The 27,838-nt window shown below is 45.5% G+C and overlaps 1 protein-coding gene across 1 annotated transcript; it reads right to left on the minus strand.

Moving 5' to 3' along the window:
* Positions 1-514: 514 nt before the first annotated feature.
* On the minus strand, positions 515-27,838 carry LOC146184013 (chromosome-associated kinesin KIF4-like). Its single transcript, XM_084608479.1, has 8 exons — positions 27,613-27,838; positions 24,094-24,284; positions 19,006-19,267; positions 18,306-18,416; positions 15,051-15,226; positions 5,933-5,951; positions 3,858-3,963; positions 515-656 (listed from the first exon to the last, which is right to left on the minus strand). Exons 1-8 carry the CDS (start codon positions 27,836-27,838, stop codon positions 515-517), a joined length of 1,233 nt encoding a protein of 410 aa, XP_084464605.1.

Below are 27,838 nucleotides of genomic sequence, written 5' to 3' on the forward strand. Positions count from 1 at the left end.
GCTGCGATGTAAGAATCAATAATTCGTACTCAGTGCACTTCAACGGCATGACTCACATTTTGGCAACGTAGCCACTTTTATAACGAAGTAGTCTGCAGTCGCTCCTCGTTGAGGCATAGTCGAGATCACTTCCAGCGAAAAGCTGGGTGTGCTCTGTGCCCTCAGCTGCTGCTTCTCTCTTTAGTTCACTAAGCATTTGCCTCTGAGATACCGCTGCAGCGGATGTCCCTTGATTCAAGAGAGTATTCAAGGTTGCTTCAACCGCGTTCCTCTTATCTGGTGAGCAAACTGAAAAACACTTATGCAACTCATGGTCGCAAGGAACTGCTTGGGGGTTGGGTGGTTATTGCAAGCGCTGCACTAACTGTCCCAAATATGTTCTTCAAGAACTCTCGACTTAACCGTGCTGTCATTAGGTACCTGTAGCCTAAGGTTGTCGTGATGTAGTCCAACAAAAGGATAGGGCTTTTGATAGTAACCTTTAGCCTATTGGCAGTAGACTGCCCTAGAAACCCTATATCAGACTGTTTGTGTGCGCCTTCCATTCTGCAAGGTAAGCGAGGAATGCCGAAAGACAGTTAGCAGCCAGTGAGTTGCTCCGCAGTGCGTCCCTTGAGTGACGTGCAGACATGACTGCGACGACGGTGTTGACCATCCTGCATGGAGAAAGAAAACAGGAAGTGCGTCATTATGTCTTCTCGAAAAGTGTCCTTCGAAGAATATGCCTTTTGCAATATCGAAAACTGAGCTGTGTCTATTACCTACACAAATGTCCCTCTAGAGCGTTTGGCGCAAATGAGGCCGAAAGTCGTCCTTTGCCTGTATACATACTTAATGATATATATATATATATATATATATATATATATATATATATATATATATATATATATATATATATATATATATATATATATATAATGTAAAGACGATGAAGAAGAAACAACGCTGCGGCATCGCCATCACCATCGCTGGTCTCCGGCGCCCATCTCTCTCGCGCTGAAGCTGTGCCCTGCGGCTGGTATTCCGATCCTGCTGTGCCCGAAATACTGCCAGCGCTAGACATTCCAGTCAACTATTAAATCCACATTTCACTTGTTGGAGGTGCTGGGTAACGGGTCGTCGGCGCATTGGCGAAATGTAGCGGCGACGTGGTGATGGCGAACGACGAGGGAGGAAGGCCGGAGTATCAGGGGGTGCTGTTGGAGGACCCGATGGGACTGGGAACTGGGGGGCCAAATAAGGTGGCGCAGGCCGTGCAGGAAAAGACATATTTATTTGGCGCCGGCAGTTGCGTGTAGTGTGTCCAGGGATGCCGCAGTGGTAGCAAATAGGCCTGTTGTCTGCAGTGCGCCATGGACATGGTGCCTGACGCAAGGGGGGAGCAAAAGCTGTTGGTGCCGAACGCATAGGGTGCGAAGCAAAGGCATATGCTGGCTCAGGAGGTGGACTTGAAGTAACTTCGGCATACGTGCGACGCAATACCTGAGGAGGAGCCGGCGCGAATGCTGGAGCGTAGCTCAGTGGCGCAACGCCGGACGATGAAATTGTGGGCGTGGGAAACGGCATTGAGGGTGCGACCGGAGCTGATTGAGGAGCAGGATTAGGGACGACTTCAGATACATGTTGCTGTATTGCACGGCGAAGCTCCGGAACAAGGCCAGTTGGTGACGACTCCTTAACGTATGGCTGCAGGGACAGTTGTCGCGCGACCTCTTGACGTACAAAAGCCTTGATGTCTTCAGAGAGGCTAGATGACTCCCTCTCCGCGGCTAATCCAGCGAGTGATGCATGAGGCTGGCGAATCAAAGCACGTTCCTTGAGGAGTTCGTCGTAGCTTTGACAGAGGTCGTAGATTTCCTTGGCAGTATTGGGGCCTTTGGCGATAAGCATGTTGAAAGCGCCGGCATCAATTCCTGTGGGGACATGACGTATCTTAACGACCTCGGTCATGGTCGGGTGAACGCGGCGACACAAATCAACAATGTCCTCAATATAACTGGTGAATGTTTCACCGGGCCGCTGTAGTCGCGATCGAAGACGCTGTTCCGCGCGGAGTTTTCGGACGGTGGGGCGGCCAAAGACATCGGAAAATTTGGTCTTGAAATTCGCCCAGGTGGTAAAGTCCGACTCATGGTTTTGAAACCTCAGATTAGCAACATCGCTCAAGTAAAAGATGACATTATTGAGCTTACGGTTGTCGTCCCAGTTATTGTGACGGCTGACCAGTTCGTAAGTGGACAGCCAATCGTCGACGTCGTCATCGCTGCTTCCACTGAAGGTAGCGGGGTCCCGTTGACGAAGGGCACCTGTGCAGGTGACTGGCGGAGGTAGGTGCGATGAAGTAGGCTCCGTCATTGGGGTAGTTAACGTTCTGCTGCGAAGTTCCAGGGCGAGATTGGTACAGGGAACTTCAGCTTGACCTCCACCAAGTGAAATGTGGATTTAATAGTTGACTGGAATGTCTAGTGCTGGCAGTAATTCAGGCACAGCAGGATCGGAATACCAGCCGTAGGGCACAGCTTCAGCGCGAGAGAGATGGGCGCCGGAGACCAGCGATGGTGATGGCGATGCCGCAGCGTATATATATATATATATATATATATATATATATATATATATATATATATATATATATATATATATATATATATATATATATATATATGAGAACGTCGAAGTGCTCTCAGTTTTATACTGACCAGTGCCGTGTCGTATACGTCATTCCACGTGTAGTGACACGGTCTGCTATGACGCGTAAACTGCCTGGCTTGTTTTGAGAAAAAATTCTTACCAAGCTTCACTAAGCTCATTCTGTATCCGACGAATGCGCAAACCTCAGGCGAAGACCGAGATGTTTCGTCGCATGCATTCAAAAACGTATTCCCAATTTGCTTAAAACTACGGTCACTGCGTTTATTTTATATATTTACTCGAAAACTGCAGGATGTGGCGAATACTGTCTTTCTTTCTCTGAAGAAACAAAGCCCATGTATGACTTGTGGGCAAAACAGCTGGTAGGCCATGCGCATATTCTCGAAGTTGTTCGGGTTTAGATGGGTTTCGGTTATGCCGTGCATGAATCTCAGGATCACCGCGCTAGCGTCTATCTCATGCACCCTCCTGATGATGTCGAGTCAACCTGAAATCAAATTAGGGTACACGCCAATATATAGCCGTTTAAGATTGCGTACACGCGTTCACATCATTTTGACTGTAATGCATTTTCCCAGGCGTTCTTATCGAAAGAATAAAGAGCACAAAATCCTTGTCAGCTGCGGAATGTTCTAATTAAGGTCGGCCGTACAGAATACGCACCCAAAAAAAACATGGTGTTAATTTATGAGGTTAACGTCCCCAAGTGACTCAGGCTACATGGGAGACGTCGTAGTAGAGGGCTCCGGAAGTTTCGGCGACATGGGGTTCTTTAACATGCAATAACATCGCACAACTGGGCGCGTTGCGGTAAAAACATATGACTGACGGAGGTCAACTTTAGTGATCTTAGCAGAACTCGAAAGTACAGAATTTTATCCTGCTCAGACCGCTACGGCGCCTAATATATTCTAACTTCTCTTATTTCAGACAAACGTAACTGTATGCTTTCCCCACAGCAATTGCATAGCAAGCGTGCATGCCCGGCACCTTTTTGTTTTGTAACGAGGCCCCGTATTTTTTCCTCCGATGAGAAACAAATCTATAGTTAGGAAAGAAATGCAGATATGAAAACCCAACCAAGCCATCGGGTGTATTGCAATTATGTGAGAGGGGGTTGTTGCGCGTGCACTTCACCAAGAGGGGGAAATCAGACACGAAGTGCAGGAAGCGACCGCTGTCTGTTGGATGCCTGATCCTACCTGTAATTGAGGTAGCCGTCATGCAGATTCACAGAAATGTTCACGATCTTTCGATTCCACGATGCCCCGTCACACGTGACGAAGTCAACGTGGAGGCCTGCCTCATCTGCAAGTATCACGGCTTCGGCAAGAATCCTTAACAGAAGTTCCCCTTTCACATTTCCATATGTGCCGAACACAAGAATCACTTGCGTTCACTTTCCCGCGAGCGGTAAAAACATAATAACCATGCCGTGGTCACGCAGCTGCTCTCGTTCACTCAGTGGCTTAAAGGGACCTAAATAAACCATGCCTTCGACGCGGCCTAATGACTTGGCCGACAACTGCTCTCAAAGTTTCAGTTCGTCCACAAAAAGGCTTCAATGTCTTCGAAAAACCTGCATCGTTCTTGTTTTTTCCTTCAAGGCGCTAAAAACATTATTCGATAAATCCTAAACTATATTTCTAGCACACAAATACTTCCGCAATGTGTTTTCACATTTCAAAACCAAAAGTTGGTTTCTTCTCATATTGTTATATAATTTAGGACTTGATTTTCATAACAACGCACTCGAGTAGCGAATTCTTACTGAACTCCATCTCACGAGTGCTTTTCCTTTTTGCTGCTCTGTAGAATTGCAGCGCGGCTTCCCGGGAAGACCCACCATCCTGTTTTGAAATATCTTTTCGCTTAGGTTGCGGGCCTTTTCCGCCATTCTTCTGACTTTCTTCCCCAAATTCACCCCCTGAGCCTTCGCTGTTGCTGATGAAAGTTTTTCTTTTGCTGTGGCTGTTTACGGCGCTCTATACGGCGACGGACGCTATCTTAATTCAGCTTGTACTTCTTTCTTATCAGAAAGAGTCTTGCCTCTCTGCATGGGTGACACTGGGCACGTGCAAAAGAAACGCAACAATTACGGCCACGTTTACTACATTTTGTAAAACCTACTTTGCAGATTCGTAAATACTATGGCAGGCACATGTACTTCACTTGCTGTTTTCTATATCAAATAAAAGCATTGCAATAGGCAGCAGTACCAGAAGCTTGTACGAAAGCAGATGACAGCGAATTTGCACTGTAGTAAATATGAAAAAATCGATATGGGAGACAAAAAATATGTTTCCTCAACGAATTAGTAACGCCGGGAAAGAAGCTATAAGGAAGCTGCATGAACTCGCCTACTTCGATCGTGGTTGCTGGGTCATCAATAGCGTGTATCTTGTTTCTGCAGAAATGCACATCGAATCTGCCTGCATATCCATTAAGACTAGTCGGGCTCGTCCATGAGCGTAGGGGGGGAGGGGTGGACGCGGGCCGCCTAATATCAAACTCAGCATGGTTCAGTCGTGTGGCTGCGCGCTAAGCTATACAAATCCACGGCGCTTCGAACTATAACATATGCCGCCTCATTAATATCCCCCCCCCTTCACCCAAAGAAACAAAAACACAAAGTCGTGGCTACGTGCATGACAGCCGACAAATTTTGGGGTTGGAGGTGGCGGCTCAATGAAGACCAATAGTTTTGCTAAATCAGTGTTAGAAATTCGGTAAAAAGTCGAGTATTCTTGCTATGCAGAGCATAACTATCTGGGTGCTGGGCACCGCGTGGTTCCACTCGGTTAAAAAAAGAAGGAAGAAAATACAGCAGCCAGTGGAGAGATGTGGTGGTGGTATTGTTGCATAAGCCGTGCAAATGTATGATTTCAGGCAGGCATTTTGACTCTTGTAGACAGGGATCACCCCCTCCCGTTCTCTTGGCTAAGCACTTTTTTTTAATTCTCAAAGCATAGCGCATTTAGCCGGCTTAGTAGAGGCTTATGAAGTGCCTATATTGGTTGCCGACACGAAATAGTGTATAAGTGTCATAAAAAAGTTTCACGATCTTGCTACTGCGACGACTAGTACGTACACAAGTAGCGGTATAACTCGGTCTCGGGTATACATCGCATACGAAGGGAACCAGAACCATTTTGATATGTGGATATTCCGGGATATAAAATATGCCAACATATAAACTTCTCTGTAACCCATGAGCACCTAAGTGATGTACCTGGGAAATTAAGCAGCATTCTTCCTGCAGCGATGGACTACCCACCGGCGTACTGGCAGCTCATCTGCGAAGCGCACATGTGTGTCAGGTGTCGAAAAGAGGGATGCACTGGGCGCAGTGCCGCTCCGTGGACGCAAGCTCGTCCCCCAAATATTTGATGGGTATATGTCCATGTGTCGTAGTTCGCGCTGCTCATACCTTGCAGTAGCATCTTGCGCTGTGTGGTACCAGTGCCGTTGGATTTTGCACAAAATCTGCTGCGGACGGTGCCTTTCCATGAGATGCCTACTTCTGTTACTGGGACACCAAAGGGCAATCATGGACACCTTTAGCAGACCGTGTTACGTTTTGCCATCTGCGTTAGCGGAGTTGCGCGATCCCTCCCACCAGCAGTGCGAACGCGCTTCAATGGCCGTGACGCGTGGCAGCTCGCCAAGCGGCCGCCAGATGGCGCTAGTAGCTCGTTAAATTAGCGCATGCCCATCACGTCAGGACCAATCAATGTGGGACGAATTTCGGCCCGTGGGACGAATTTCGGAACTCCAGTAACTCTGAAAATACCCAATACGAACTGCTAAAGGTGTCTAATTACTCAGTTAAAATAAAGTGTAGTTGATCTCCCAGTGTTCTTCGGCAGCAAAGCAGAACAAGCGAGAGCCGTCGCAAGCCTTCGGCCGGCATGGCTGGCTTCACCGCATAGTACGTAGTGCCCTGAATGCCAGCTTCCCCGTAAGATACCAGTGTCGCGCTGAAAACAAGCGCAAAAGACCGAAGGCAACTTTCAAGGAGACTCGACATCCACCTTACCAGGCGGTTTTACAGCGTTAGCGTTGCCATCAGGTGCCGAAGGCTGCGCAGCCGACTCTGATCTCACAACAAAAATCGCTGAGCTCAATTAGGAGAAAGGATGTTGCAAGGCTACGGCACGAACTTCGATATATACAATAAATTTTCACTGAACCGGAGTTCGATAAACTCCAAACAACATTCCTATGCTTTTGCATGAAGTTTTAATGGGATACTCTGATAGTTAGCTATATGTAATAATCAACTGTACTTTGGCCTGTCGCTCAAATTGGTGCGCAAATCGGGCTATAACACCTAAACACGGTTCTTAGAAGCAAAGTTTCACATCCAGTTTGCCTTCAGCTTACAGCTTATTTGTTTCGAGCTACTTTTGTAATGACGGCCAAAGTATTATCATTTCAGCGCTATGGACTAGTAAATAAACAGTAAATGCTGGGAAAACGGCCAGACAGACTCTCAGCAATGGTGAATTCTCGAGTGCAGGTTGAATCAGAATTTGAAGTACTTCGAGAACATTTATGTACGTGTGGTAGGTGAACGAAAGCTTTTTTTTTAAAAGAATCCTCTCCAATAGGGCAACAAACTCTGCTTTCGGATAATGCAGTCCACTAGGACCTTGTCCTCGCAGAGGAGTGCACAGCGGGCTGCTTCTTTCGCTAGGGGAAAGAAGGATAGTGCAAGCGTTACACCCGATGACACTGCTTAACTTACCAACGTAGCCAGCGATATAAGCTACACCGGAATATCTGACAATGGGTAATGGGATGACACGAGATGCAATCACTTCCTTCAGCTCCGCGGTTAGTCATTGCAGCTGAGCAGAAATGATTTTTTCGGCGTCGAAGCGAAGTGCCTTGATTTTACTCCAAGATGAAACGTCCGTCTTGACAATGTGGTCAAGTGTCGCTGTTATGGCCCTCGTATCTAGCGTGACGTTCTCTTCCGCACATTAGCCTTACTTACCAAAAGAGAGCCTTTATGGGGTCGCTATTGAGTTTTTTAGTCAGAACGGAGCCGACATATCTCCGCAGGAGGTATCCTATCACTTGTACAGTAGACTTCGTGATGAAATGCAGTGCCTGAAATGTTTCTTCAGTGAAAGTGTCGTTGTTTAACGCTTTAGAAGTTACTTGGATGCTTGCGATATAGCAGGTGAACACATTTGTTAGCCACTGCAATCGAGTATCACCAGTGTTATTTATTGGCCTCCTTTTACCGCTTCCAGCACAATTAGCGTCATGAATATCAAACCATCTTTTGATTTTTTACTAATAAACATAATATCATGAAAAGATTTTATTAAAACAAAGTTTCTTTGAAATTAAAATAATATTATTAATTCATAACAATTGCTCAATATAAATTAAAATAACAGTGAAAACTCAACCTTATAGCGTTTACACAGAATGTTATAATAATATTTTAGTATCCAAGCATTATGCAACTTGCAATACATTTGTGTAAAAGCTATTTTCACCATCAGTGCCACCTGTGTGGTTACGCATCTAGTGCTGAAACACTGCTTTGCCGTTGCAGACGAGTTGCTGTTATGATAGCTTAGAAAGAGTTCCGATGTGATCATCCCTCATTCAATTTTGTATTCCTATTCTTGTGCAGCTTGGGAAAAATTCGGAATAAAATGAATAAAAGTAGCTACCATGCCTTGTGAGTGTGTGTCATATGCTTGTCGAACGTTTGCTGAGCGACAGTGTTTTTTATATAGTCTCAGCTGATGTCTATAGTACGCTGACATGCCGCTGCAGCATCTACCTTCTGTGTACATTTCGGGACTGCACTCAAAACGAAACACGCGGGCGACAGCGCGAAACAAGGTAAAAGCCACCCGCAGCCGCGGATGCAGATGCGGAACAAACAATGAGCATGTCGCGCCCCTTGCGGAGACGGAGAGCCTAACTCAAGGAAAAGAGTTTCCATTGCATGATACTCTCTAAAAGCATGCACTACGAGTGATCTTATTTCCGTTTCCGCTTTTCCGTGGTTGCCATCAGAGCTCCTCAATATTACCAGATCCAAAACTTCCAACGGGGCCCATGTATAAACAAAAACGGCGGTTTTGATTGGTCAAAATTGAGGTGTTTACGAATGGTAGCAGCACCCGCGGCCATAAAACAGCGTATAAATTCCAAACTGTCCGATTTTTGATAAATGCACAACCATAATGGAAAATAAAACTAGTTGAAGACTTGCAGCAGCAAACATTATTAGGATAACAACCATATAGATAGTGAACGGGGTCGTTCGATGTATTGCCGTTTTATACTTTTTTGAATAATATATAGGCCTGTGATTCTACTCACAAAGGTTTAGTGCCTAGCGCGAAGCGAGAATTACAAAAAAAAAAAGAAAATGCAATAAAAATAGGAATTCGGAAGCTCTTCCCACCGAGAGCGACCGCAATTTTGAAATGCTCGTGTGACGTCACAAAGTGTATACGGAGGAGCGTACACACTTTATATACACGAGAGCGCCCGCTTTCGCCGACCTCTGGCCGCCGCATGGTTACCTGAGTTGTGCAGCTTCCGAAGGTAAAGCTGCGTCACATGCCATCGCTACAATTCCTCCTCTGTCCCCATGAAACATGTGAACTGTAATCGGAGAAGGCATTGTACTAGAAGCATTAATTGATACAGGCACTGCTGTTTACGTCATGCAGCTTCACTTGTACTAACAACTACACAAAGTGCGAACTCCTTGCACTGGCCTTACATTACGTGTTGCCAATGGGGAGCATACCAACTCTTCTGCACTGTGCTTAGCCTGAATCACCACTGACGGCATCATGGACTACACTGAGTTCGCTGTGCTATTATCCTGTGCCCATCCACTCATCCTCGGCTGGGATTTCTTCCCGTCTTACTCTTCAAGTCATTGAATGCACCACTGCTGCATATTCAGAGCCCGCTTATTCCCTCTTGGTTATTGTCGCCGATCACACCCTCTATGCCGGCTGTGAAGTTATTTTTTCTGTGACTTTTGATGCCGTGACTGATGGGGACGTCTTGATTACAACCATCTCCCGTCTCCTGTCAAAGGGTATCATAAGCATCGTTTCACTACTTCGATCCTCCAGTAGTTCTTTTCATCTCTTCGCCTTCAACACCACATCGGAGCCAATTTTTCTGCGCCGTCACTCTACTGTTCCTTCAGTCGCTTCTGCAGAGCCTGTCATCCTTCTTCTATTTGCACCTCAGCTCGCTCCGATACATCTCCTATTTTGCTCACTGCAGAACCTTGCAACATGATGAGCACCGACCTCACAACAGCAAACAGAAGCGCATTGCTCGGTGTATTGACCATGCACGCAGCCTCATTCGACGTGAGGTCTCGAGCATCGGGTCAAACCACTGCAGCAACGCATCGCATCCACACCTACCGATCGGGCATCGTTTGACGCCGGCCATATCGTGTGTCTTCAACCGAGCGCAAGGTTATCAAGGAAAATATTGTTGACATGCTCGCCCGCAACATTATATGCCATTCGTCTAGTTCTTGGTCATCACCCGTTGTTTTAGTGAAGGATGACGGCTTGGTTTGATTCTGTGTAGATTACCGTGCTCTCATAGAATGACTCGTAAGGATTTGTACCCCCTCCTTAGAATTGACGACGCCCTCGTCTGTCTACAAGGTGCCCAAATTTTCCCCATTTATGAAGATGATGAAGAGGAGGCTGTCCTTGTCACTCCGGATGAGTTACTTGGACGATATCGTCATTTTTTCTTCGACATTTTCAGATCATCTTACTTGACTTGGCTAAGTTTTGAGAGCACTTTCCAACGCTGGCCTTCAGCTAAACACAATGAAATGCTGTTTTGCGTCAAAATGTATTAAAGTTCTTTGACACCTCGTAAGCAGCGCCGGAATTAAGATTGACCCTGAAAAAACTCGCTGCTGCACTGCACTCCCCACGTCCGACTCGGGTAAAAGATCTACGCTGTTTCCTGGGATTGGCATCCTACTTCCGGCGCTTCATCAGCGATTTCGCCTCTATTGTATCCTTATTACATGCGTTTCTCCACATGGATACACCCTTCGTCTGGTCTCCTGCTCTGACTTCGAGTCTCGTCCTCTGCCATTTTGACAATAAAGCTCCAACCATTTTGCACACCGATAGTCACGGCATTGGCGCTGTTCTTCTGCAACGCCAAGACAGCTCTACGGATAACGTTGTTGCCTATGCAAGCCGCGCTCTGAGGCCAGCGGACTAAAACTATACTATTCTGTAGCAGTAATGTCTGGCCGTTGAGACGTTTTGTCCATACCTGTACGGTCGTCGCTGACCACCGCACCCTATGTTGGTTATCCTCAATGGAAAACTTGTCTGGACGTCTCGGGCGTTGTTTTCTCCATCTTCAAAAGTACAACTTCACAATTACTTAGTTTGCCAACGCTCTCTCTTGTTGCCCACTGCTTCGTCATCAAAATATATGTCTTCGCCTTCCTCACCTGCGCCTTTGAGCCGCGCCGTTCAGGTCCTACATTCATGCAGCTTTTTATCTCCGCCTCCGTTACTCCCGCGCCAGCAATAGGCTCTCATCACCCTCACCACCTACGTGCTAACCCATACTGTCACAAGCTGATTGATCGTCTGAGTGGCATTACCAGAACTCCAAATGCCTGTCTCCGTCTCCAGCTCAAAAATTTATAGCTAAGGAATGGCAAACTATTTTGGCACAACTACAGCCCGCTAGGCCACGCCTGGGTTCCCGTAATTCCCCGCTCTCCACCTTTTCAAATTCTGCAAGCCTTTCACGACGATCCCAACGCTGGCCATCTTGGCTACATGAAAACCTACGACCGCATCCAAATCCTTTTCGTATGGCCTGGCCTCTCAACCTCTGTATTGAAATACGTCGCGTCTTGCATCCATTGCTAACGATCCAAATGGTCTACGTCACTTCTGGCCGGTCTCTTGCTGCCTCCCCCGTGTCCTTTCACGCCTTTCGAAACGGTTGGAATCGACTTGTATGGACCCCTGCCTTTGACACTAGCGGTCAACCGCTGTGTCGTTACTGCGGTCGACCACCTCACCTGATACGTTTAAACCACAGCTCTTTCTTCCGGCTCTGCTTCTAAAATCGCCATCTTTTTTCTCCCCACCAGACTTCTTCGCCATGGCGCCCCGCGTCTCCTCCTCAGTGATAGTGGAAATTCGTTCCTCTCCTCAGTGCTCGCAGCAGTGCTTCATGCTATGGCACGGTGCACAAAAGTACATTCACTTGCTAGCCACAGACCAATGGCCTCACAGAACGCTTTCATCGCACCCTTTCCGACAAGCTGTCCACATACATGCACCCCCGTCACAACGACTGGACCCTACTCCCCTGTCACCTTTGCCTACAACACTGCCGTTCAACGAACCACCACCTATTCTCCGTTTTTTTTTTGGTTTATGGCCGTCCCCACTTTCTCGCTCGAAGCATCTTTCTTCTCTGCTACCACACCTTCTGACGCACCTTCCCCCGAATAATTCGTTTCTCGCATTACTCACTGCCGTGAGCTTGCCCGCCTCCAAACTTAAGCCACTCAAGCTACCAGAAAATGCCCTTAATATTCGACCCCCCTCTGAGTGCCCTCGCATCCGTGGCTTTTGTGCGGAAAATTGATTAGCCGATTTATTACGACGAAATGCATCGAAATGCCTTTAATGCCTCATCGTTGTCGGCAGGAGGTTGTCAGCAGAGGTGTCACGCTTTTGAGAGCGAGAGTTAAAAATAAATTAATAAACCTTGTCGCCGCCGGAATCGAACCTCCATTCCTTAGATACCCAGCCGGGCGCTTTACCAATAGCGCCACGCGAGGAATTTTTTTTTTTTTTCAACATTCGAACACATTTTTTTGTTCGCTCAGTGCTGAGGTACGTAGTGTCAATCCATTGCGCCACTGATGGTATTTTTTTCCTTGCCACCGTTTTGCTGAAGTTGTGCTATGTCGTATTCTAGTTGTGTTGTGTTGTATGTTCCAAATGGACTTTTTGCCTACAGGCTGATTACTCTGTAAATAATGTATATAACTCTACGCTGAATTTAAAAGCATGTAATAAATACCATGCTGAAAAAAAAATGCGCCACGCTCGGATCGTACAGCGCTCTTCATAATTCTCCTTGTCTACCGTGAGGATGAACGCGGGATTCCGCGAGTGACAGATGCTACTGCGACTTTCCTTTCCTGTAAACCAATTATAGAACGCCGGTGAACTTTGATGCGTTTCATTAAATGCTGGTTGTGTTCGACAAGGGAGCGATCGACGGACTGTCACGACAGGTCCTGACGTCACCGCGTGATTCATGCATATGCAGAGCTGATCCCACCGGGCGTCCAATACAGGCGTCCGTGTGGCACCTTTTATTTGTCGCTTCTTCGAACGCAGCACAACAAAGCTAATTGAAGCAGACCAAGATGTCTAGGAGGCCTTAGTACAGCAGGCATGAGCGACGTTTGAAATTGATTTACAGGATAGAAAAGGCGCAGTATCTGTCACAACTCTCCGTTCACACATGTACGACGCCATAAAGGAACGGCGGAAGGTGGGAGTGACAGAAGAGAGGGAGATAGAGGTGTCGTAGTGGAGGGCTACGATCCACCGCGCTCTAATGGATTTCGCCTCATCGCACTTTATTGGTCCAAAGTGCCCTCTAGAATTGCTTTGGTCCTTACACGGTTCTGAAGCAAGCATCACGTGTGAACTATCTAAACGCCCCTGCATCGCTTGTTCCTGACCGTCGTATCAAACAGCTGACCATCTGTAACCTGCGACCACAATGATCGCTTTCGTCAGGGAGGGGGAAGAGTGTAAGCACTGTGCGTGCACGTCATCTTCATCTGTACATATTCATCATCATCGTTGGTCATCTCGTCGGAGAGAAGAAGCGTGAATGAAACGCTGCTGGTTTGCAGCTGCTGCTTCAGCTGGGCTGGCAATAGAAAAGAGATCCTGCCGGTGCTTCCTACTGTCTCAGAATGTAATAAATATATGTGGTATATATTTTGAAATTATGCACATTTACAAAATAAATAAAAATGACGAAAAAATAAAAAAGGCCGCAGTTGGCTCTATGGAAGCTTCATGCTTCGCTGGTAGACGAGGAAGACATTGCACAGCGCGTGAGGACAGCTTTGGATTCTTGGTTCGCCTTGAGTCTGCAGTCATTTGCAGCTTGGGAGTTCTTAAGCAACAAGTTTGGAACATAGCTATAGAGATTGGTTGAGTCAGGTCTTCAAATTCGGTGAAGGAAAACGGCTGCTGCTGAGCCTTCGTAATTAGCACGAGCTTGAATGTGAGGCTCCTGGCTTATACACTGAGGAAATTCCTATTGTAAATTACCACCTTAAAAAGTTCGATGCAGAGCGCATTCGGGCGGGCCATGTGCGGTCTCATAGCAATCATGCTTTGCAGTCTGAGGAGCCAACTAGACAAGCATTGCTTAATGAGCATCGCCATGCAGCTGTCAAACGAGTATTTGAATTCTATTGTAGTGGTGGTGGTAGTTTATGGGGTTTAACGTCCCAAAGCAACTCGTGCTATCAGAGACGCCGTAATGAAGGAATCCGGACATTTTGACCACCTGGGGTTCTTTAACGTGCACTGACATCGTGCAGCACACGGGCGCCTTGCTTTTCGCCCCCATCGAAAAGTGGCCACCGAGGCCGGATTCGATCCCGCGTCCTTGGGAACAGTATTCGAGTGCCGTAACCACTGCGCCACCCCGGCGGGGGTTATTTTAGCGATGCCTTGCTCACTAATTTTGATGCAATAGTAACCGAGTTTGCAAGTCGCTACACCTGTCTTTCTTCTGCCACTACAGGTAACGCTGTTGATGTTCATGTAGAGTGCCTTGTTTTTATGATTAAGCCGCTTCATGAAGATGAATGAAGGCGATAAGTCCTACATTAACCTTAACTAAAATGGAAGACGCAGTAGACCGTTTGCTGCTTTCCCAAGCTGCGGGTCCTGATTGTCTATCCGGTAAATTTAGAAAACAAAATCTGCTCTCTGCCCTGCCCTACTCCAAATTTTTGAGACTACCCTACTGAAAGACCAAAAAATCTACGTGGGAATAACCTCATAAAATCTCATCGAATCGCATAGACTCTCATACGGTGCACATCGTTATCATAAAATATTATACATAATTTATGATAATGTACAAGAAGCTATGAGACCATATACAATTATATGCGACTTGTATGAGAATTCTTATGAGAATTGAGTGAGATAGTGTGAGAAAATGTGGTTATGGTCTCATACAATGTTTTCAGTAGGGCAGTAATCACCCATACTGTAAAGATGCTATTTAATACAAGGATAGGTCCCAGTACACATCAAACGGAATCAAACCTGCTGGCGAAGTCGGGCGATGCGTGCTTGTGTCGGATCAAAGTTGACAACAGGCGTGCTTTTTATCCTTCTAGCCCTGCCCGCGTAGCGTAATGTGCTGAGGGTCTCCTCCAGGTTGCTGTCTGCCGGGCTGATGCAGGCAATCATCACAGTGTGGCTGTTGCCCCCCGACGAATCTAGAGAAATAAAAATGAACGCGGAAGAGGAAACTCAGTGCTAGGAAGTGACGCATCTGTAACGTAGTTACCATAAACCACGTATAATGCTACCTCAAAACGATAGCTTGCCTAGTCCACGAACATACAAGGGACATCGAGAACCACGTTTTTCAATTACTTTTAGCAAATATTGGTCCTCCAGGTCTTTTTGGTTATATTGGAAATAGTTCAGTGGCAAAAATATAACTGTCGCTCTGAAAGCTATACCTAGAAATATCCCACAAAAAGCGTCCATGGAAAACAAAGGACAGACCGCCGCCGTCTAGAGCTGAATTTCAGCGCACCATGACCTCGCGTATTCGATTCTGAATTGTTCATAGACGCATGCATTGTGCTCGTAAAATTGGCTGGCACTATCGTTTCACCGATATCCCTTTTCTTGTCTTCTAGCTTTAGAAATCTCCGAATTTGGTGAGGCTCGCCTCAGTGCGACTAGAATTTGGAATTATTTCGACGCAGACAAATACGTACTCAGCGTCCTTTTAATCACTGTAGAGCCTCCCAAGTTTGTAGTCGCCTTATTTTGGTTAAACCCTCGTGGCAATTAAATGCTTCTTATCAGAAATGGTTCCCATATTTGAGCCAGCTAGGATTTACTTATATCTTCAAACTTACAATGTGCAAAATGAAGGGGCATAGAGAATAAAATATGCTTTATCAGCCACAGTCTAAAACTCACAGCACCTCGTTAGAGGGTCAGAAAACTTTCTGCATATTTCGAACAGTGCGTAATACATCGAGAGAAACATACGTGGTGATCCCATAAAAATGTTACTTGTCCCGCATCAGGCGAAATTTACGCTTGTTTAATGGTACTCAGAGAATCAGACGGCACTAACAAAATGTCTTATCACTGTGTTCTCAGCATGTCACGGGTGATGCTGCACAGTTTTCCTCCTGAGTGTACTGTCGCACACATTAGAGCGTAGCTGATGTGTATACCATGCTTAAGCAACAGCGCAAAAGGACAGAGACGAGTGGAAGGAGGTACACAACGACGGCGGAGGTGCACAAATCAGTTGTGTACATCCTTCCACTCGTCTCTCTCCTTTTGCACTGTCACTTAAACATGCATGATCACCAACTAGCCCAAACCGCCATTCTTCTACAGCTGATGTGTAACCCCTCCCCCATTGGTCGCATGCTCAGACTTGCATGATTTTACCATTGCTGTTCGTCGTCTGAAAATTTCTAACACCGGCTTCAACCCTTTCAGAATATAGTGTCCCATCTTTCTCCGTATACTCAGTCACTGCAAAACCCTTCCCTGTTACCATGGCACTTTCGTAATATGCATCTTCTAAGAATGCAATGCCACAAACGCAAAGATTAGATCGGTGAACTTTCACCACGGCTCAGCTTTTAGACACACACAGACAGGCAGCTGTCAGTTGTAAAAAGAGCAAATGGGGGGCGCATTGTAAATCCCGCCTAATCTGGAGCAGAACAGTGCAGTTTGCATTGGCGAGTCTCTCATGGACAACTCTACCAAGCTTACGTCTCGCACCAGTCAACTGCTTTGCCAGTTTGAGAAATACTTTACCAGGACTAATTTAGTATGGTTACTGCCACTTCTCTCACGGCGAAGTGTGAACAATTATAGACCTTTAGTATAGTAAACTATTGATTGCGGATCTAAGAGAAAATAGGTTAGTGTCCCGTAACTAATCATCCGAGTTGCATCATCCACGATCCCGATATAGTAAACTGGAATATAGTAAAGTGAAACTGAGCTCTTATTTTTTATTGCATAAGCGACTATACATTTTTTCATTTATACAAAAGCCGTTTGTATTTAGACATGAGTATAGTAAAAGGGCACCAAAACATAAATACCTCAGGAGATAGGACACCAGGCCTGAAGGGAAACCCCAAATAACAAAATTTTATTCACCGATATCACGTCATTGTCGTAGGATAAACTTCTGTCTTCCATATTCCCCATTTATGTGTAGCCCTGTCTGTGCGATGAATATGTTGCTCTCGTCATTCTTACTCTGATTTAGCAATGTGCACATATAAAAATCACTAACAAATCAAATACGCTAAGAGTATGGTGCGGTACAATATAGTCGTAAGCAGCAGAGGTGCAGATTGAAATTTTCCTAATATCATATGTGTGTGAATTAACGCCGTTCGAGGAAAATAAACAGGTTGCGCATTACTGTTAGGGCACCCTTACAAAACACTGCCTAAGAATACCACAATCTCAAAACACGTAATTCTCGAAATACCTTTGAAAATTTTAGATCAAATATTCTAAATTACAAAAACAACGCTCTATGAGAAAACCAGACACCGACAGTATTAAATTCTGGGCAGTTCAATACGGTTGCAGCGCAGCCGTTTGCTGCAGAATCAAGAAGTTCTCAATACCTGGGCCAAACTACAGCTATAACCCAAAGCAAGGACACAGCGAAAGGAAATAACAGCAGTAGTCATTAGTATATGTCAAGATTATGTGAAATGAATGACCTGAACTGGGATAAAAATATGTGGTGGTTTGTGGTTTGTGAGGTTTAACGTCCCAAAGCACCTCAGGCTATGAGAGAAGCCGTAATGGAGGACTCCGGAAATTTCGACTACCTGGGGTTGTTTAACGTGCACTGACATCGCACAGCGCACGGGCACCTTGCTTTTCGCGTCCACCGAAAAGCGGCAGCCGAGGCGGATAAAAATATCCGTTCATACCGTTCGCAGTCAGTGCGCTTTACATAACAATGTTTAAGTGGACTGAGAAAAACAACGTGAAAAATAAAATTTTTGTGACCATCGTTAAGGCACCCACGTTTGTCCTGCAGAGTTTTGTGGATGGAGCCATGACAGACAAAGGAAGTCGAAAATGTAGTCGTTAAATGCAAACCGCATTATTAACTCCAAGTATTGGTCAAAGATGCGCTCTCTAAAACTTGAGATGGTGGTGAAGAAAGCAATTATTGTGCGCTGTGCACAGTAAAGTACACAGTATGTGCCACATTCAAAATGCGCAACCGTGCAACCCAGGCATGATCCCAGCCAAAAAAATGTTTGTACGTACCCTGAAGCAGCCTCGTCAGTTTAGAGTCTCGGCATGGTACGTGGGGGTCGCCATCGCATAGAGCGCTGATGACATTGCCTAGTGACGAGAGGCCTCTGTTGATTTTGATTCCTGTGAACAAATTAGGAGTACACACTCATCCATCTTTTGACACTGATAATGAAATGTCAGCTATGGGCCAACCAAACAGCTAAACCCTAGAACACGATATGATTTGATATCAAGCGCTGTATCTTTGAAAATGAAGCACTAAATTACAACCGTGTGCTGTGATCGCAATGGATAATTTAATATTACGCGTAATTCGCTTATCACAAAAGCCATGTAGGACACTGGTTAAGACGTCCTGAGTCACTTGCGTGAGCAATGATGCAAAGTATTGAACCTCGTAGAGAAATATTCAACCCTACATGTTGTGTATGAAATCTGGCTTTCAAACCAAATTATCGAAACGTCGACTATAAAAGCTGCATGGAGAACATGGCGGACTACAAGCTGCACAAAAACTGTACATTCTCGACGAAAAAATTCGAAATCACTGGATATGTTACGGAGCGTAACAGTAGCGCACCCTCATCTGAACTATTCTGCCTCAGTTTGACTACTGTGCCTTTTTACCTTCCAGCTGCTCGCCCTTTCCCAGCATTAGACCCATCCACCAACAACTAGCAGCTTAAACATTGAAACATTGGCAACAAACCTTCCTTGAGCCTTTCGCCAACTGCCTTAGTTTTTCCAGCTCGTTCAGATCCAGCGAGATCCACTGTATGGAAGTTGGCTAGCCTTGTGGAGACACCATCTCCTTTGTCCCGCTGCTCTACAATCATGGTGAAGATTGCGTGAGACCGAGATGACCGCAAGTTTATGTTGGTCGAAGCTGTGCTTCGAGATGCAGAGGCATTCTCGAGGAGCTGGATTGTCTCTTCGGGAGTGGTCACACTTACTTCCGTCAGGTTGGTCACCTGTTCATACAAGTTGAAACAAAAGCACAGACAGTGTATCAGCAAGCGTTCGCGCTCAACGTGAAAGCTGAAAACGGGATCAAAAGAAAGAGCGAATATTTCTAACCACCCTTTTTTCATCTGAGAATAAGCATGCAAGGAACATTGCACTGTTTAAAAATACCAAGTATAGAGATTTCATCATAAGGTCAACTCGCGAAACCAAACACGGGCACAAGAAAGGCAACGGGAAGGAGCGCTTCGTCCCGTTGCATTTCTTGTGTCCATGTGCGTTTTCGCGCTTTGAACATGAACTCTCACCAACTAGCCCGACAAAACGTTATTTCAAGGTAGATATTTTTTCACAGCCCTTTTATATGTTTAATAGAAGGAAGAGAATACATGTATTGTGAGGCTGAAATGATGTGTGAAAGGAAAGTGGGGATGGCTATGGCGCTGGGTGGCAGACCCCATTCCAAGACGCTATTGGCCGCTGCCACTGCTCGAGCTCTCTGGACCCGGCCCCGCTCCTCCAGGTCCGAGCTGGACAGGGCGGCCTTCCAGCCCTCCCTAGTTGGATGTTATAACTGCTATATTTGTGTTTTGCTGGCAAGCCTAGACCATGTGGGATAGGTCAGAATACTGCCCGCAGAATTTGCACCTACCCGTGAATGCCGGATCCACGTAGGTATTTTAGTATGGCGAGATTAATAAAACACCCGGTTTGAAGCCGTCTAAGGTGTCATTCCCTATATCTGTCAAGACCCTTGGCGGGTCACGGGAGCTCCCCCCTGCAGAGGCGGAAATAAGTTTCCATCTTCGCTTAAATTATGAGCGGGATTGTTATAGTTGCTGCGGTGGAACCGTATTATTTTAGCGGAACCACGGGTAGGAAAGTTCGGGAACCGCGTGAGCGGTCTCGTTCCCCTCCACTCCACCATCTGGCGACCGTAAACCCGCATTATCTGTTTTTTTTTTACAAGTAGCTGAAGCTGAACTGCTCGTATGTGCCAATAATAAGCTGCAGGTGAGTGGCGCTATCGTTCCCCGCACGTAATTTCGGTAAACCTGTTTCGAGTCCGACATTATATACGCTGCGTCGGAGTGGGTGGAGGCCAGTGCAATCGCCACTTCCTCCAGCATCAGCGCGTCACTAGTTTTTACCGAGAGCCCGTTCACCTGTCTTTCTTCGTGCACAACAGTGATGGTGCAGATGCCGTCCTCGCGGGGGACCCGCTGCATCCACGTAATATATGTGCCTCTCTTACTGCCATAGTTATTTTGCATAAATTTTGCTCTGGAGGCTTGCAGCTTCCCCATATTATGCTCCCAATTCATGTTTTTAGAGAGCGGCTTAACCGTCCAAATAGTTTTCACATATCTGAGATGTCCAATCTGTTTTCGTTGATGGGGAGAAGCCCGAGAATTATGTCTCAGAGATTTTGCCTGCCGATGCTGGTCACGGACAGGTTAGAAATATGCTTTGTTCTGCGGGCCGAAATCTGCGCCCGTATGCTATTATGGATCCCGATTTGGAGCAGGCACTTCGCATAGGTTCTGGCCGGGAGTCCTAGCGCCATTTTAACCGCCGCCCGAATCATCGCGTCGAGGGTTCCACGGCCGCTCTTCCTCAGCTTGAGATAGGGCGCCACGTACTCCCCACGAGTGACGCCGAACGCCTAAACAAGGCAAACGGTTTCTTGTTCAAGGCGTACACCGTTCTTGCCGGAGATCCTGCCAATCATCCTACTAATTTCTCCGCAGGTGGACTTTTTTTTTCAGGGTCTTGTAAGTGTTACCCAGGTTATCAATTTGGAATCCCAATACCCGAAGTATGTCCATTTCTGGTATCGGATTGCCGTTAACGTAAATGTGTATGCTTTGTCCTAGATCTTTAGGTTTTGCAATGTGCAAGAGTTCTGACGTATTCGGAGCGCACTCCTCTCGGAACGCTCCCACCATCTGCCCTAAGTTACCCATGGAACGACGAGATGGTAATGTCGTACGCGTAGATGGCGTGGCGTACGCCATTCATTGGCGTTGAGCCTCTCTGGGAGCGCTATGAGGGTAACGTTAAAGAGCAGCGGAAAAGAACAGCTCCTTGAGGCGTTCCCCGTGTTCCCATATCGAATGGCCCGAATTTTTATTGCCTAAGCAATACTACGCCAGGTTGCAGCCCGTAGCGTAAACCTGGCCGGTAGCCACGTTTGACCTTTACAGCGACCGTAGATGGGGCCCCTCTTCAAGCCATCGGGTAAACCCGGTCGGTAGCCCCGCCGCGCCGCGGAAGCAGAAGAAGAAAGAAGAAGGAAGAAGAATAAGAACAGAAAGAGAAGCTACGTCGGCTTTGCTTACGCAACCTACCGGATTGAACTAAAGCTAAACCTCAGCTAATTTTTTATTGCCCAATCTGATATAAGATTTCTGATTTTCTAAGTTTTTATGTAGCTAAAATATTTTACGCCGAAATTGTTGCCGTTTGAAATTTTCACTTTTACAATAATTAACGTTTTCAAAGACCATCATCAGGTCCAGGGCCAAAATCGCCCTGTCTCTGAACTCCCTAAAAGGGGATCAATAACTTCCTTATTCACTTGATGCACTACATCCTGCGCTGATAAATGTGGCCGGAAGCCGAACATGGAGGGCGGCAGCAGCCAATGCTGTTCCAAATAGTCGGACAGCCTTTGCCTTACTGCCACCTCCATGAGCTTACCGGTACAGGACGTGAGAGTGATTGGTCTTAAATTTTCTTTTTTATCTTTATGCCCGGCTTTGGGATGAACATTACTATGGATGCTTTCCAGTCATTTGGTAACATCCCCGAGTCCTAGCAATCATTACTGGCCGTAAAATCTTCCAGGGTTTGATCGTTGAGGTTGGCCAGAAGGCCGACTGTTATCAGGTCGTCTTCCGGTGTCGATCCTCGCCTCATACTCATTAATGCGGTTTTTATTTCTACGACGGGGAATTCTACATCCTTATTATGGTGTTTTTTCTCTAGTGTATGTTCTAAATTCCTCATCTTCATCTACGGTCGTACATGAGTATGTTTGTTTTAGTTTGCCGGCGAGCTGTGATCCGTGCCTTTGAAGTCATTGAGTACCCTCCTCAAGTTACTGCTTTGTTTGCCTTTGGATTTATTAGGTTCAATGAAGCACCACCCTACCCTACTGAAATAACTGTATGGGGCAATAACCTCCCATTTTCTCGCACAATCTCATTCAGTTCACATAAAAAATCACATACAAGTCGCATATAATTGCGTCATGTCTCATAGCTTCTTTTATATTATCATAAATTATGTAGGATATTTTATGATTATATGTGAACCGTATGAGAGTCGATACGATTAGATGAGATTTTATGAGGTTATTGCCACATAGAATTTTTGGTTTTTCAGTAAGGTACTGAAAACATGTGTGGAAAATCCTCGCATTTTCTCACACGATCCCACTTAATTCGCATAAGCAATCACATACAAGTCGCATATAGTTGCATAAGATCTCATAGTCTCTTGTATATTATTATAAATTATGCGAAATATTTTATGATAATGATGTCCACCGTATGAGAGTCTATGCGATTAGGCGAGATTGTGTGAAATTATTGCTTCTTAGAACTTTTCGTTTTTCAGTAGGGCTGAGAAGGCTCCATGTACTTTTCCTACTGAGGGTGCCTCAGATGGAATCGCATCTGGATATCCAGATGGTTTTTGCTTGTGATCGCTTATGTTTCTGCCCGTTTGGTTAGCTGGGAAATTCTAATTTTAAGCTTACAGTTCTGTATTAAGGTTTAAGAGCGCAGCACAATGCATAAGCACTACATCATTGCTAATGCGGGTACCCCAAAATTGGAGCAGCCTATATAATCACGTAACTATATAATCATAGCCGACGTACTTCGAGCTGCACGCTCCTAATCATGCTGTTAGCCCAAAACAATTTAATGCACTAGTGAAGTCTTACCCTTATCGTGCCAGCGTGATCCTCCCGTATCGTCAATGGTTCTCGGAATGAACTTTTGGAGAATAAATCAAAAATATTTTCCTTGTATATCTGCGAGAAAGTAGAAATGACATTAAATCCATGACAAGCCAGTTGTACAACTACAAACCTGATGCCTCCTACATTTAGGTTCAGTTTGTATCTCAAAGCCATGAAAGAAAATTCTGTTGCACTCGAATATTCGCCTGCTTATTCAAGGAATTTGCAGTAAAATAAAGAAAAAACCCTTGATGTAGGTATAACATACAGGGTTACTTTAAGAGGAATAGGCATATACACACAGAGCAGAGAATAGACAAGGAGAAGCTTGAAGGGTCAAGACTTCAAGCAAATGATTCATCTGCCAGAAGTTGATGACCGTGCTTGGTTTGCCCACAAAGTCTACTACGATCGCGCTCGAATCGAAACAGAGCTGGAACTTTTTTCCACTCAGATTGCTAAAATAAAATAAACGCCGCTTATTCCGCCTTTGTGGTGGTTGTGTAAAAGGTTAAAATCAATAATTCCTTCAGAAGCAGCATTCATGTCTTTTGACGATGAGCGCAATGGCGCAATCTCGTTCTGCGATGCTTAGGAAGTGGTCGAATTTTGCAACACATTAGGGAACAAAGCTTCTCTATTTATAGGGGAACTCGTTCAAGAAGCACCAGTCGGGAATGATGTCTTCATCTTAACAAATATATCGGTGGCGTTTCAATCATGACCTGATTATTGACAGTCATATATACATACCGCAGAATAGCTCTCACAGCTTGGCTCTTTAAACTTTATTGGCCATGTTTAGTATATTTTCGCGAATTGCACGTCTCGTATTGGCTGTCTTGCATACAATGCACTCACCTCGAGGAAAGTAGCTCGCACAGGGAATATTTTCTCTGTGCTTGTCGTGATATGCTTGAAAATATCGTCAACTATCCTGGCGATAATGCCCGCATCGTCACAGCCGGTGTCATTGGACGACGAGCTCGTTCCCATAGTGAACGTTTTTCCAGAGCCCGTTTGGCCATAGGCGAGAACGGTGCCGTTGTAGCCTTGAACATAGAAGATACATTCTTGGTTTCAAACATATTTGCTGACGTGAACTCATTGAAAATGTAAAATTTGATCTAGCAAGTATAAGCTGACGGGGGCCTCATGGAAAATTAGTAAAACGCACAAACTATACCTACAACTAAGAGATGCAAGGGGGGCGCCTCATTTCCTGACAAATTTGGGTATGACGACAATACAGACACGAAGTTAAAAAATTTATAACGTGAATCTGCTCAAAATCAAACTCCGAGACAGCCACTGCGTTAGCTTAGGCGTGCATGCGACGTGTGATGGATGTGCACGGTCTGGATGCGATGTAGAGGGCTTGGAACCAATGGCAGCATTAAGGCTTTCTCTTTTTGAGAGCACTCCTGATGCAAAAATGATTACAGAATGCGCAATTTTCAAAGAAAGCCCCAAAAAGAATAGAAAATCACTTTTGCCTAGGCCCTCTTGGTTTTCAATGCCATACGTCTTCTCTCGTGCACACACCTCGATCACGGCGATTTCAGCTTACAGACGCCTAATAGAAATGTGCAACACGTACTAAACTGTTCAGTTTTGGTGCACAATATGATGCATATTGTTGCTACTTGACAAGCGCATTACACTGCCAGTGTTTTTGCTGTCTCCAGTTTGAACTCTTGCTGCATGTTGCACTTACGGTAGTTCAGACTATAGGCGAATGAAACAGTTATGTGGGCAGAAGAAAAAAGGTATTCAATCCTTTATGACTTTTTTGTGTCTGCTGTAATTTCATTTATGGCATGAGAGAAATCGAACATTTTTGTTGCAAACGCTTAACCACACGCACTCTTCAAATTTGCTGAGCTGGCTCAATACCTCGCTACGTGTGGCTTTCAAACCAGCCCCAGGACAAGCTTCGCACTCTATCTCGGTAGCCGGTTTCTTCTCATGCTAAGTTGCCAGACTTTCGAGCTGCGGTTCGGATGTCGCCGCCTTCATACGTTTTGACAAGGTTGGACTAAATACGTTAATTAGGCCTCTTTCCTAAGCAAAGCCTAATCACCCGTTACATACTTCGCTAAACCTAACCATACGTACAAAATACGCGAATTAAAATTTAATTCAATGAACGCTAGATCATATATTTATATCCATTTATGCTCTGAGCCAAGCTAAATCACCACTAAATGCTTTAGCTGCTACGCAGAACGTCCCCTGAATGAACGAATCTGGCTCCAAGATCACACCAGGGGCCCTCCTTTCGGCATGGAGTGAGAGAAAATGTAACTACATAATTTATAGGCTTAGTTTGACATTCGATGACACTAGAGAAGCAGATAAATGACGCTGTTCAGCAGATAATATGCGACAGCGATATAGTGCCATGGCAAGTTCTACACCGTAAAATGCACCAGAGGTATTTATAGTGAGTTAATAATCCTGGCATGCAGGACATTTACTCTTCCGTTCGCCTGCCGAGGCCTGCTAAGGTAAAGAATTTGACTAGTTTGAGATGTTTCAGCTATCACAGAGCCCATTTCATCTCTTCCATCAATAGATGGGTTTATTGACATGGAAGGCAGAGAGGCTGGCCGGAATGTTTAAAATCTGGCCTGCTACTCTGACCTGAGGAAGGGGAGAAGAGAGAGGATCACGATGGGTGACGATGTGGGAGAAGGCCTATGGAAAAATTATACAGGCGCCATAGTTCGCTTTACAAGCTCGAATCCAGTCTGGTGGCGCACCAAAAACGGCAGACAGCCCGCACTGCCTGGACACCCTTCCCCTTGTCCTTCCAAGCGCACAGCAGCAGCTCCTCCGACAGAGGCCTCTTATCCAAACGCTTCGAAGAAACGGAGAGAGCAGTTCTTTCACGCGCATACATCAAAATATGTTCTGTGTCTGTACCGTTCTTTAAAGACAAAAACCTTTCAAGGATCACGTCGAAAATCTCGCGCACGCGAGATTGGTTCGCCAGATGTGTCCGGCAGACGTCGCAATTGGTTCTAAAGTCGACATAATTTATCCGGCCAGGACGGCGAAATACGTTTTGACGTCGACATAATTTCCCGATTCGGCTACTTAAGACTAGTTCCTATAAAAGCCCAGTATGGTCCATGTAAATCTTTTCAGTCTCGCGCGTCAAGCAGAGGAGTCCTAAGATGCCGATGTCACCGACCACGACACCAAAGGAAAGAGAGAAACGAAATTATAACGAGTACACAAAGACAATATACAGGTAGAATAGAAGGGGTAGAAGAAAAGAAGGTGCAAAGGCTCTCGCCATTAAGCTCTTAAGTGAAATTAAATGCAATCCTGTAATTTGTTTGTAACTGTGTTTTTGTTGTATCTGAATGTCCATTGAATTTACTGGATAAGGAGCCTCACTGTCTGAGGATCGTCTTTGAATCTCTTCACCTCTCAAAACAATAATACATGTACAGGTGCTGTTAAATTTCGTATCCATTGAAATTCAGCCATTGTGCAGTCATTTCAAGCCACAAAATTTTGGTTACTGAGAAAGTGTTTGCTACGGCTGCAAATACATTACAATGTTTAAATAAGGTAGAAAATGTTTTATTCTGCATCTGGAGATAATGTAAACCAGTGTAATGTGCATGCATGGAACCATTTCTGTTTGCTGTGCGTGTTTCGGAGCTACTCACAAGACGACATTATTGAAAAATTCCCACCGGTTTTAATAAAGCAACTTCTTCACGCTTTACTGTTGTTAAGCGCCTTTGTCAGCTGTTTCTTTACTCGTGGATTAGGAGCGCGCTGGCACACATTGGCCATCTTACGTCTTGTGTTGTTGCGGTGCTTCATCATGCTCTACACAGCACCACAAGAACAGATAAGTGGTGCGGGAACACTGCGGTCTATCATTGCTTTTCGGAGCAAGAGTGCAATGACCAGCGTTTTGTTCATTGCCCTTAAATAGCGTTTAGCGTTCATCATTCTAGGCAGCAAAATAATTCAGCCTAATTTAGCTATACTATGTTACTACCTTAATAACGTCTTCTAGAAAATCAACCACCTATACCTCACCACCATACCTAGCCACCAAGGCAAGGGAAACCAGGAATACTGGTTTAACAAGATTTGTAGGCGCTTGAAAAATGGCGCTAATCTCTCATTTCCGAAAGGTAGCGAGTTCGTCAGAACCTGACATTATAACAAATGTAGTAACAATTTTGGCACTACAACAATGCGCCAATACCGTTGTTCTCTTTAACGGCCATGCAAGAAAGGTAAATAACGATGCTGCTACATTTTCGTGTCTCCAGAACCAAGTTTACCCGTGGGATAGAAATGAAAACTTTTAATCGTTATTTCTGTGGGCAGGCTTTATATGCTCACCTTCAAATATCCTGGGCAGCAGGCTGGAGACGCATGCCTCGTAGACCTCGGCCTGGCTCGATTCTTCACCGAAAACGTAGTCAAATGTGAACATTTTTTCACCACGTAAAACTATAGTCTGTTCATTCGGCACTGTCCGTGTGGAAACTTGGCACCCTTCCAGTACTTCATTGGACACTAGTGGGCGGCAGCGCACCGCCACTTTCACGGGGATAGTTTTCTCCAT

This window comes from Amblyomma maculatum, chromosome 7 (assembly GCF_055883805.1).
Source record: "Amblyomma maculatum isolate TAMU_Amacu chromosome 7, ASM5588380v1, whole genome shotgun sequence".
Lineage (NCBI taxonomy): Eukaryota > Metazoa > Arthropoda > Arachnida > Ixodida > Ixodidae > Amblyomma > Amblyomma maculatum.

Excerpts from the sequence above, each read along its gene's own strand:
- LOC146184013 (XM_084608479.1), bottom strand. The coding sequence starts at position 27,838 with ATGGAGAAAACTATCCCCGTGAAAGTGGCGGTGCGCTGCCGCCCACTA. Across the intron at positions 18,417-19,005 it reads TGGCGAAAGGCTCAAGGAAG|GAATCAAAATCAACAGAGGC; the intron begins GTTTGTTGCCAA and ends ATTTGTTCACAG. Across the intron at positions 15,227-18,305 it reads ACTGACGAGGCTGCTTCAGG|ATTCGTCGGGGGGCAACAGC; the intron begins GTACGTACAAAC and ends TTATTTCTCTAG.